The sequence below is a fragment of the Nycticebus coucang genome, chromosome 16 (genome assembly GCF_027406575.1).
Source record: "Nycticebus coucang isolate mNycCou1 chromosome 16, mNycCou1.pri, whole genome shotgun sequence".
NCBI classification, from domain to species: Eukaryota; Metazoa; Chordata; class Mammalia; order Primates; family Lorisidae; genus Nycticebus; species Nycticebus coucang.
This window is the reverse complement of record NC_069795.1, coordinates 62,343,150-62,355,433: the sequence shown is the minus strand read 5'-3', so window position 1 is coordinate 62,355,433 and position 12,284 is coordinate 62,343,150. Positions and strand designations below refer to the sequence as shown.

The 12,284-nt window shown below is 43.6% G+C and overlaps 1 protein-coding gene and 1 non-coding gene across 7 annotated transcripts in view; one reads left to right on the top strand and one right to left on the bottom strand.

Annotated features, from left to right (window-relative positions):
* Window positions 1-12,284, bottom strand: part of BOC (BOC cell adhesion associated, oncogene regulated) — a 96,857-nt gene that overhangs the window by 53,116 nt on the left and 31,457 nt on the right. For 4 of the 6 annotated variants that reach the window (XM_053565432.1, XM_053565433.1, XM_053565431.1 and 1 more), the window contains 2 exons: window positions 8,138-8,324; window positions 6,907-7,185 (listed from right to left, as the gene is read on the bottom strand). In XM_053565432.1, coding sequence (XP_053421407.1) covers window positions 6,907-7,185; window positions 8,138-8,234 — 376 coding nt within the window. In that variant the 5' untranslated portion in view covers window positions 8,235-8,324. The remainder of the gene's footprint in view (window positions 1-6,906; window positions 7,186-8,137; window positions 8,325-12,284) is intronic. The other 2 variants (XM_053565434.1, XM_053565435.1) reach the window with 1 other exon arrangement.
* On the top strand, window positions 3,639-3,742 carry LOC128568218 (U6 spliceosomal RNA). The gene has a single exon (XR_008375040.1). It is a non-coding gene; the product is annotated as a U6 spliceosomal RNA (small nuclear RNA).

Sequence of the window (12,284 nt, the reverse complement as noted above, 5' to 3'; positions counted from 1 at the left end):
ACACAAGCTACCAAAACCTCTGGGATACTGCAAAAGCAGTTTTGAGAGGAAAATTCATCGCTTTAGATGCCTACATTCGAAAAACAGAAAGAGAGCGCATCAACAATCTCACAAGAGATCTTATGGAATTGGAAAAAGAAGAACAATCTAAGCCTAAACTCAGTAGAAGACAAGAAATATCCAAAATCAAATCAGAGATCAATGAAATTGAAAACAAAAGAATCATTCAGAAAATTAATGAAACAAGGAGTTGGTTTTTTTGAAAAAATAAATAAAATAGATAAACCATTGGCCAGACTAACGAGGAACAGAAAAGTAAAATCTCTAGTAACCTCAATCAGAAATGATAAAGGGGAAATAACAACTGATCCCACAGAGATACAAGAGATCATCTCTGAATACTACCAGAAACTCTATGCCCAGAAATTTGACAATGTGAAAGAAATGGATCAATATTTGGAATCACACCCTCTCCCTAGACTCAGCCAGGAAGAAATAGAGCTCCTGAACAGACCAATTTCAAGCACTGAGATCAAAGAAACAATAAAAAAGCTTCCAACCAAAAACTGCCCTGGTCCAGATGGCTTCACTCCAGAATTCTATCAAACCTTCAAGGAAGAGCTTATTCCTGTACTGCAGAATTTATTCCAAAAAATTGAGGAAGAAGGAATCTTCCCGAACACATTCTATGAAGCAAACATCACCCTGATACCAAAACCAGGAAAAGACCCAAACAAAAAGGAGAATTTCAGACCAATCTCACTCATGAACATAGACGCAAAAATTCTCAACAAAATCCTAGCCAATAGATTACAGCTTATCATCAAAAAAGTCATTCATCATGATCAAGTAGGCTTCATACCAGGGATGCAAGGCTGGTTTAACATACGCAAGTCTATATACGTTTTCCACCATATTAACAGAGGCAAAAATAAAGATCACATGATCCTCTCAATAGATGCAGAAAAAGCAGTTGATAAAATCCAGCATCCTTTTCTAATTAGAACACTGAAGAGTATAGGCATAGGTGGCACATTTCTAAAACTGATTGAAGCTTATCTATGACAAACCCACAGCCAATATTTTACTGAATGGAGTAAAACTCAAAGCTTTTTCTCTTAGAACTGGAACCAGACAAGGTTGTCCTCTGTCACCTTTACTATTCAACGTAGTGCTGGAAGTTCTAGCCAATACAATTAGGCAAGACAAGGAAATAAAGGGAATCCAAATGGGAGCAGAGGAGGTCAAACTCTCCCTCTTTGCTGACGACATGATCTTATACTTAGAGAACCCCAAAGACTCAACCACAAGACTCCTAGAAGTCATCAAAAAATACAGTAAGATTTCAGGATATAAAATCAATGTCCACAAGTCAATAGCCTTTGTGTACACCAATAACAGTCAAGATGAGAAGCTAATTAAGGACACAACTCCCTTCACCATAGTCTCAAAGAAAATGAAATACCTAGGAATAGACCTAACGAAGGAGGTGAAGGACCTCTATAAAGAAAACTATGAAATCCTCAGAAAGGAAATAGCAGAGGATATTAACAAATGGAAGAACATACCATGCTCATGGATGGGAAGAATCAACATTGTTAAAATGTCTATACTTCCCAAAGCAATCTACCTATTCAATGCCATTCCTATCAAAATACCAACATCGTACTTTCAAGATTTGGAAAAAATGATTCTGCGTTTTGTATGGAACCGGAAAAACCCTGTATAGCTAAGGCAGTTCTCTGTAACAAAAATAAAGCTGGGGGCATCAGCATACCAGATCTTAGTCTGTACTACAAAGCCATAGTGCTGAAGACAGCATGGTACTGGCACAAAAACAGAGACATAGACACTTGGAATCGAATTGAAAACCAAGAAATGAAACTAACGTTTTAGAACCACCTAATCTTTGATAAACCAAACAAGAACATACCTTGGGGGAAAGACTCCCTATTCAATAAATGGTGTTGGGAGAACTGGATGTCTACGTGTAAAAGACTGAAACTGGACCCACACCTTTCCCCACTCACAAAAATTGATTCAAGATGGATAAAGGACTTAAACTTAAGGCATGAAACAATAAAAATCCTTAAAGAAAGCATAGGAAAAACACTGGAAGATATTGGCCTGGGGAAAGACTTCATGAAGAAGACTGCCATGGCAATTGCAACAACAACAAAAATAAACAAATGGGACTTCATTAAACTGAAAAGCTTCTGTACAGCTAAGGAGATAATAACCAAAGCAAAGAGACAACCTACACAATAGAAAAGGATATTTGCATATTTTCAATCAGACAAAAGCTTGATAACTAGGATCTAGAGAGAACTCAAATTAATCCACATGAAAAAAGCCAACAATCCCTTATATCAATGGGCAAGAGACATGAATAGAACTTTCTCTAAAGATGACAGACGAATGGCTAACAAACACATGAAAAAATGTTCATCATCTCTATATATTAGAGAAATGCAAATCAAAACAACCCTGAGATATCATCTAACCCCAGTGAGAATGGCCCACATCACAAAATCTCTAAACTGCAGATGCTGGCGTGGATGTGGAGAGAAGGGAACACTTTCACACTGCTGGTGGGACTGCAAACTAGTACAACCTTTCTGGAAGGAAGCATGGAGAAACCTCAAAGCACTCAAGCTAGACCTCCCATTTGATCCTGCAATCCCATTACTGGGCATCTACCCAGATGGAAAGAAATCCTTTTATCATAAGGACACTTGTACTAGACTGTTTATTGCAGCTCAATTTACAATCGCCAAAATGTGGAAACAGCCTAAATGCCCACCAACCCAGGAATGGATTAACAAGCTGTGGTATATGTATACCATAGAATACTATTCAGCTATTAAAAAAAATGGAGACTTTACATCCTTCGTATTAACCTGGATGGACGTGGAAGACATTATTCTTAGTAAAGCATCACAAGAATGGAGAAGCATGAATCCTATGTACTCAATTTTGATATGAGGACAATTAATGACAATTATGGTTATGGGGGGGAACAGAAAGAGGGAAGGAGGGAGGTGGGTGGGGCCTTGGTGTGTGTCACACTTTATGGGGGCAAGACATGATTGCAAGAGGGACTTTACCTAACAATTGCAGTCAGTTTAACCTGGCTTATTGTACCCTCAATGAATCCCCAACAATAAAAAAAAGAAAAAAAAAGAAAGATGGAGACTTTACCTCTTTCATGTTTACATGGATGGAGCTAGAACATATTCTTCTTAGCAAAGTATCTCAGGAATGGAAGAAAAGTATCCAATGTACTCAGCCCTACTATGAAGCTAAATTATAACTTTCACATGAAGGCTATAACCCAACTATAGCACAAGACTATGAGGAAAGCGCCAAGGAAGGGAAAGGGAGGGGGGAGGTTAGGATGGAGGGAGGGTAATGGGTGGGGCCACACCTATGGTGCATCTTAGAATGGGTACAGGCAAAACTTAACTAAAGGCAGAATACAAATGTCTACATACAGTAACTAAGAAAATGCCATGAAGGCTACGTTGAACAGTTTGATGAGAATATTTCAGATTGTAAATGAAACCAGTACATTGTACCCCTTGATTGCACTAATATACATAGCTATGATTTAAGAATAAAAAAAAAATTTTTTTTAATTTTAAAATACTAAAATATAATTAAAATTTGAATGATACAGAGAAGATTAGCATGGCCCCTGTGCAAGGATGACACACAAATTCGTGAAGCGTTTCATATTTATAAATAAATTTTTTAAAAAATCTCCCTCCTGGGCAGCGCCTGTAGGTCAGTGAGCAGGGCGCCAGCCCCATATGGCGAGGGTAGCGGGTTCAAACCCAGCCCCGGCCACACTGCAACAAAAAAATAGCCGGGCGTTGTGGCGGGCGCCTGTAGTCCCAGCTACTCGGGAGGCTGAGGCAGGAGAATCGCCTAAGCCCAGGAGTTGGAGGTTGCTGTGAGCTGTGTGACGCCACGGCACTCTACCGAGGGCCATAAAGTGAGACTCCGTCTCTACAAAAAAATAAAAAATAAAAAAAAATATCTCCCTCCTAGATGAGAAGTGTTTGCACCCTTCAAGGGTGCAAATATTGCTAAATGGCACACCTAATTTGCAATAATGAAAACTGGAAGGACCCTAACTGTCCAGCAATAGGAAAAGGGTTCACTACATTATGGTGGAATGGGGACATTATAGGACTGTTAGTAACTGATCATAACCACTGGTGGGGACTGGGAGGATGGATTAGCGAAGAAAGGGCAGGAGGAAACGTGCCAGAGGTACGGGTACACGGTGCACACATATGAAAAAAATGCACCACTATTCATTTAAGACTGGTATACTTTGTATACTTTGCTGTAGGTATTTAATGGTCAATAGAAATAAAAAGTAAATTATGGTCATATGGCCAATAGAGAATGCTTCTCCTACAATGTCAAAGGGAGAAAAAAGTACTGTACATCATTACAATAGTGCACAACTGTGGGTCTGCAGAAAGACTAGAAAGGCATACTCTCATAGATAAGGGTGGTTGTAGGAAGATGACAGGCCTAGGAGGTACATTTCTGTATGTTCTAACCTTTCTACATGCAATTATAATTATAATTTAAAAATATTAAAGTAGAGGTAGTCAGTTCACAATGGTAGGAAGGGCTTCTGTGACTGGTCCCACCTTCCACCCTCCTCACTCAGGCCTTCCAGTGGCCTCCCCACACATAAGCACAACTGGAGGGGAGAGCCCAGCTGGCTGCCCAGGGCCTGCCTCCCTTGCTGCTCAGCACCCAGACTCCATGGGGACTCCTTCTGCCACAAACGAGGGTGGCTCCCACCGTACAGTGCTCCAAGATGTCACCCAGAGTCAGCCTGGCCCCTGAGGAGGCAGCTGAGGACACACTCTACCTTCTTTCTGAGGAAAGGGCAGGGCTGCTGGACTGTTTCCCAGGGAAAGAGGAATTCTGCTGGCAGCCTCCGTTCCACTCTCCCACAGAGTGATGCTTCTCCAGAGATCTGGGGACCTGAGGGTGGGGAGTGGACCTTTCTCCCTTGCTTTTCTACTCCCCTGTCTCTCCCACTCTCCTCTCAGGACTCACACCTCACTCACCCCAGGGCCCCTATTGACTTGGACAGAGGGGCATTTCAGAAGTTTGCTGTCTTTAGGTATGACCCATGATGCAGTTAACACCAACCTCCTAGAACCACATCATCCCTGAGGGTGATGAAGATGGTGGTGCAGAAGCCCAAGTAAGGCTATCAGGGATGAGGGGGCACTGCTAAGTTATGAGGGAACAGGCCCTAGAAATGTCAAAGTTTAAGGTAAATTCTGTGAAAGTCTCTACAAGTTTCCCGATATTTCACACTTGAGGATCCAGGAAAGGGGCCAAGTTGGTGGCAATTCTTTAACTTATCTGGTTATAGGCTCAACACATGAGAATGGGTGTCAGGCTGCCTTCAGTCAAGTCTCACATTCCTGCATGTATCATGGGTCCCAAGTGGTAGTCACATACAGGCAATGTGTGTAATTCCCCACATCCACCTGCCCACCTATAAAGGGGCTTAGTAGGGTAGAACATGGTGACAATCAGGCACACCTGTCTTGGACAAGTTCCTCTTCCAGCTCTTCTCGGCCCTTGCTTTTTTCTGGTGGGTCTTTACAATATAAACTACCTAAGTAATTTTGTAAAAACTATGCCTCACTTTCACAAGCATAAAAGAAATAACAATAGTCAGGGGAACAATCTGGCAGGAAGTGCATGAAAATGGAATTCACTGGAATTATTCAGTTGGGAGGGACCTTGGAAGCCATTTGGGCCCTAGTTTCCATATGTTGGCTTGAGGACCTACATTCTCTGCAGTAATAATAATCAGAGAAAATAGAGATTAGAGATCACACTGATTCTACATCATAAATAGAATGTCTACAGTTGTAATAATTTTAATAAACTATCTGAGGCCAACAACATATACAAAAAGACTGGCAGAACTAAAAACAAATGGTAGTCCAGATAGAGTGGCTCATGCCTGTAATCCTAGCCCTCTGGGAGGCTGAGGCAGGTAGATTGCTTGAGCTGAGGTGTTTGAGACCACTCTAAGCAACAATGAGACCCCATCTCTACTAAAAATAGGGAAAAAAAAAAAAAAAAAAAACTAGCCAAGTGTCATGTGGACACCTGTGGTCCCAGCTACTTGGGGAGGCTGAGGTAGGAGGATCGCTTGAAGAGTTTGAGGCTGCTATGAGCTATGATGATGCCATGGCACTCTCCCCAGAGTCTCAACTCTGTCTCAGAAAAAAAAAAAAAAAAAAAAAAAGTAGTATGGCACTGTCCTTTGACCAAATTGTCACCTGATATCTTCCTTACTTCTCTTTCCTTTTTCCCTTTATCTTTCTGTTGCAGTTTCCCTTTTTGTCAGGTTCTAGTAGTTATATTCCAGGCCTCTGGAGTATGTTTGCTCCTCACAGAGACACGGGAGCCCAAATCTGGGATGGGCAGCCTCTGTTCAGACTATGCATTACCCCAGCCAAAGCTCTGACTATAATTGCTCTGACAATGGAACAAGGAGACTGACTGAGCCGTTGGCACACTGTACCCAAAGCCACAAGGATAACCGAGAAGAAAGGCACGGGATAGCCCAGCTCTGAGGCCCACAGAAACAGTTCAATCATGTCAAGAACACTAATTTCCCTCTGTTCAGACACATTTCCAGACACAGTCCCTCTCAGACAGAAGCTTCCCAGGGGCATAGGGGCCCCTGTCACTGGGGATCACTAGGCAGCTACCATTCTCTGATTTAAAATTTCAGCAAAAGGTCCCTTTTATGGAGAGGCTAGTGGAGAGCGTATGAATGGTGGGGGGAGAAGGAGAGAGAGGAGGAGGGACTGCACCATGGCAGAGACACAGGTGCAGACTCACTGGCTAGTGTCACAGGGGCTGGCACGCTGGCCACAGCCCCTGCAGTCATCCGGGCCACACACTGGTAGCGTCCGACAGTGTGGTTGCTCAGGGCGGTGATGACTAGGGTCCCATGGGTGATGAGGATGCCCAGGGTATCATCTGAGCCATTCAGTTCCTTTCCATTCAGACGCCAGGTTATGTTCATCCGCGGGGGTTCCACCACACAGCCCAAGATCACAGTTCCTCCAAGCTTCTGGACAGTGGACGCAGGCTGAACAGTGACCTGAGGGACCTCATCTGGAGGAAGAACAAGAAAAGCAGCAATGAAAGGGTGCCCCCGAGAAACCAACAACATCACCTTTTCAGAAGCTTAGTGCTCAGGCAGTCTTCCAGAGTGGGGCACCAGAGCAGCTGATCTGAACTCTTTTCCCAACCTGTCTTTGTCCCCAGACAGATTTGGAGTGGCAGTGTGCTGGAAAGACAAGGGCTTGAGCTTTGGAGTTGGGCAGACCTGGGTCTGATCCCAGTGCCACTACAGCTGAGCCATGTGACTCTGCCTTTTAAAGTCTCAGTTCCTTATCTGTAAATGAGGCTGACACTTGTCTCAGGGGTTTTGTAAGGTTTACAGATGATGCATGTAAATTGTGCACCATGACCTCATATGACAGAAGCACAATAAATGGCTGCTACTATTATTATTATTTTTTTTTTTTTTTGAGACAGAGCCTCAAGCTGTTACCCTGGGTAGAGTGCTGTAGCATCATAGCTCACAGCAACCTCCAACTTCTGGGCTCAAGCGATTCTCTTGCCTCTGCCTGCCAAGTAGCTAGGATTACAGGCATCTGCCACCAACACCCGGCTATATTTTGGTTACAGCTATCATTGTTGTTTGGCGGGCCCAGGCTGGATTCGAACCCACCAGCTCAGGTGTATGTGGCTGGCGCCTTAGCCGCTTGAGCCACAGGCGCCAAGCCTACTACTATTATTACTACTTTTTCTCCTCCTCCTATATATCTTTGGAATGCGTAAAATACCAAAATATAACCAATATGATGTTGCTGTGATCACTTCTCATCTTGTATTCGTATGTCCCTGAAAGCCAGGGGGAATGAAGTATTCATGGAATCTAGGAAGAGGAAGGCCTTTTCACAGATTTGGGGCAGAATGCTTATTAACCTTTCCATTTGACGGTGGGGGCCAAGTGTTCTTCCCAGAGGGGTGGGCTGAGAAAGGGAAGGAAAACACTCACTCAAGTCAGCAAAGCAGCCTGCGGTGGCTAAGAGGAGGCAAGCCAGGGGGATGTCAGGCTGCCTTCCTCTCCACATCCTCATCATCCCACGCAGCATGGTGTGTCACAGAGGGTCCAAAGCCAATGTCCCATAAGCTGCCGGGATCACACAGAGACACCACACCGCAGTCCCCTGCAACACTCTGTTCTGAGAGAGAAAGGGAGAGAAATAACCATGGGGAGGGTGCCTGGGATGCCCCTGTGGGAGCCACAGGACCCAGCTTTGTCCCACACTCCCTGCCAGCAACATTCAGAGTAGAGACCTACTCGAGCTGCTGGAAGATCTAAAGGACACTTTCAGGCCATTTCTCATCTAAAAGAAACTTCTCCTAAGTTGGCTCCTTGAGCTCTTTCCCTTGAGCCAGAAGGCGATTCTATTATGGCAAGAATGACAGAATCATGCCCCATGGGCCAACAGCACCAAGGACAGGGGAGGGCAGGATAGAGAGAAGCTGGGACCTACGCCCAGGGCACAGGGCAGTGAACATCCAGCAGACTTTCACAGATGAACTTACTCTCTCACCATTAGGGAACACAGATGCCCACAGCACGTAGCCTGCCACGTGGCTACTGCAGACTCCTGTGGGACAGCACTGTCATACCTGTAACGTCTACTAAATGCGCCTTGCGGAAGATGCTACTACTCAAAATGAATCCTAAAGTCTCAGTGGCTCATGAAAGCTCTCTTGCATTGATTTCCTCACTTCAGTTCTACAGCCATCTCCCTGTGAACCCCCTCTTATTTGCGAAATCAACATACTCTTCTCAGCTTATCTGCAATCTCAACTCCCCCAACCATGAACACAGCCAAAAGTCCCATGTCAGCCAATGCCCCTCACTTTCTCAGGACACTCAGTCTTGTGTCGGCTTCACTTGCACCTTCCACGTCTCTCTGCTCCTGGTGCTGGCATTCTGGACTTTTCCTTCTCTACAGAACTGCTCAGGTTGCATCTCTAGCCAGATGCAACATTCCTCTGGGGCTTCAGACCACACAGTACTACCAGCCTCCTGCGGGCACATCTCAGTGATCAGCCACTGTCTTAACATGCACCTAGATTGTAAGCTTCTCCCCTTCCACAGCATTATTTCTTTTGCCTCCCTTTAGCGGTGTTCCTTAAAAGACTAATCAACATCACACAGGCAAGTGTACCTTCTAACATACACACACACACAATCTTCTGGCATAACCAAGATTTTGCTTCTATGTGTTTCACCCATGGGATTGCAGAACCTTAGCAAGTAAGGAAGGAAGTGTCTCCCTTGTTAGGGAGGGAGGCATTAGCATGCATTCGGATAACAGTTAAAACAGCATTCCAATGATCTGGACAACAGACCATGCTGGCAATATTAATAATATATTTCCAGGAGTGTGATGTACATTCAACAATGTTAATTCTTCTAGACCTGTTAATAACCATGGGGAAGATTAATTTAACCAGAGACTCTTTTGAACATTCATAGTCACCACTGAAAAATCAGAGAAGTAGTTAAGTTTCTCATCTGAGAGATGTGTTGTATTCTCCAGTCCCTGGAGCTCTGGCTGCCTGCACAGTCTGTTCTAAAGAGACAGTCTTGGGCTTTTCAATCTCTAATACTCCTGACACAGGGGACTCTTGCTCTGGGCTAGTAAGTGTTTGACCTTTGCCTAAACCCTCTCCCTTCCCCCAGGTTCTGTGGCCCTTTGGCTCTCTGCCTGGCAGAGGAAGGGAAGAGGCCCATATCTGCTCTGCTAGTCAGCACCTCTCTAAGTCAGATTTAGGATGCCAGGCCCCCCCACTGATGCAGAAATGTTTACCAAAAAAGAGTTCTTTCCCCGTGATTTTTATTTCCTCTCTTTGCTTCACAACTTTGACATCAGAGGACTTACAGGACTCCTTAACTGCTCTGGGGAAGGACAAGGGGATATTTTATAAAATGCATGTGAAAGAAAAGTTTTAAAGAAACTTTCAGAAGTTCTCTCCTGGCAAGTTAAAATCATTTCCTGTTGGTGTAGACAGAGCTTTTGCTCCTTTTCAAACAACCCAGTAAATCCGAGGTCCATCTTGTTACCAAAGTGCAGTCTGAGAGACTGCAAAGGAAGTGAGTACAGGAGAGAAAAATGAGGTAAGGAGGCTATGCCTGATACTGCTCAGGTACCTGCTCAGCTCTTTGCACAAAGTGTCTCCATTAATCTTCACATCAACCCTGCAAAGTGGGGGATAACATCCCCATTTCACAGGTGAGGCACCTGAGTTCCAGAGGTCAAGTAACTCGCCCAGTCATCTAACTATAGGTCTGGACTGAAACCCAGGGTTTTGGGTTTGGGCTGATTCCAAAACTATGTGCTTTTAACCATACAGTAGCCATTTCCCTTTTTTTCTATAAGGGCTCTGTACTCAGTGGGTGTTCAGCAAACAGCACTGGAATAAGGGTGATATAGAACAGTGAGGAATTTTAACAATGATTTCTGGAAGAAAAGTTTAGATGTGGATCATAACAAAAGTTTTTGGATACACGAAGAAAGTACCAAAGAAAGAGCTTTTGGTATCCTCTCAATTTTCCAGATACTTGTTTTAATTCTCTAAGCTACCTTTTCCCAGTGAGGTAATATATTTATATAGGACACTGTAGGAGTTCCAAGTTATGGGATTTTTAGGGAACTAGCTTGTTAATGGCATACCCCATTTTCTTCAGCTCCTTAAGGAGATTGCTACCTCTGGGTGTGGTGGCTCACTCCTGTAATCCTAGCACAATGGGAGGCTTAGGTGGGAGGATTGCCTGAGCTCATGGGTTTAAGACCAGCCTGAGCAAGAGCGAGACCTTGTCTCTAAAAATAGCCAGGCCCTGTGGCGGCCTATAATAGCCCCAGCTACTAGGGAGGCTAAGGCAAGAGAATGGCTTAAACCCAGGAGTTTGAGGTTGCTGTGCGCTGTCATGCCACTGCACTCTACAGAGGGTAACACAGTGAGACTCTGTCTCAAAAAAATAAAATAAAATAAAAAAATAAAAAACAAGGAGATAGCTGTGTTTCTTGCATGCCTCAAAGCAGGCAGGCAAGAAAGTTAAGGAAGGGAGAGAGGGAGACCAAATGAACACAAAGTAATAAATACAAAAAGAGAACAAGCAAAGAGGGATGGGGGGCTATTTCCTCTGACTACAGGGCTCTGCAGAGGTGTTTGGGTTGTAAAATTGACAAAGGTTTTACTGAGGAAATTCAGCCCAGACCCCCTCCTGCGTAACAAGGCCCAACCAAACAATTCCTGCTACTTCTGCACCCTTAGTAATTTATAAGGTTCAAAATGGAAACAGATCCCACTGCTGCTGCCAGCCACCAGCCTGTTTTTAAAAGCAACAGGAGAATAGAATGTATTTGGGGAATGAGAGGGGGTGAGAAAATATAGGTATTCAGAGAAGGAGAAAGAAGTTAACCCGTTAATCCCTACCACAGAGTTAGTTGTAAGCAAGTACCGCTTTAATGGTTCCCAAACAGGATGCCTGAGATCTACTCATGTAAAAGCAGATGCCTGGATGGGGGGTGTCACTGGAGGTATGATGCATCTTATTGGATTCACTTTTTGGACCAAGTTACCTAGTAAATTTGATCTAAAAGATAATCCTAAAGATTCAAGTACCAGAGAATTTTGCTCTAATGTTAGGGCAAAAAAGGCTGAAACTAAATGCAGTGTAACTTTGTCCCAGGTGAAATGAACCAGGTACAACTGCAAAGTTGGGTGAAAGCAATGAGAGGCCTGTTATTTTTCTTTGCGATACAAAGTATGTCTAGATCCTTCTTATTTTCTTATGCATTTTCTCAGAAAGAGGAGAAATCAAGAAAAAAAATCAAAAGCAGAGAGAAGGAAAATGGATTTTTGCTACGAATGCCTCCCTGAGGCCATTTTCAAGGGTTATTTGGACAAGAAAAAGGAGAGAAAATGTGTCTGCAAAGTTTAACTGCTGACATTCCTGTTCTCCACTGAAATAATCTCCTCAAACAGATGTTTTTGAAACTTTCCAAAAACAACAACAAAACACACTTGTGGGGTTAAGACCAATCATGAGAAACTGTAGCCTCGGAGTATTTATTTTTTGAGAAAATTACAAACAACTGATAGTTCATCATCGTCAGGAG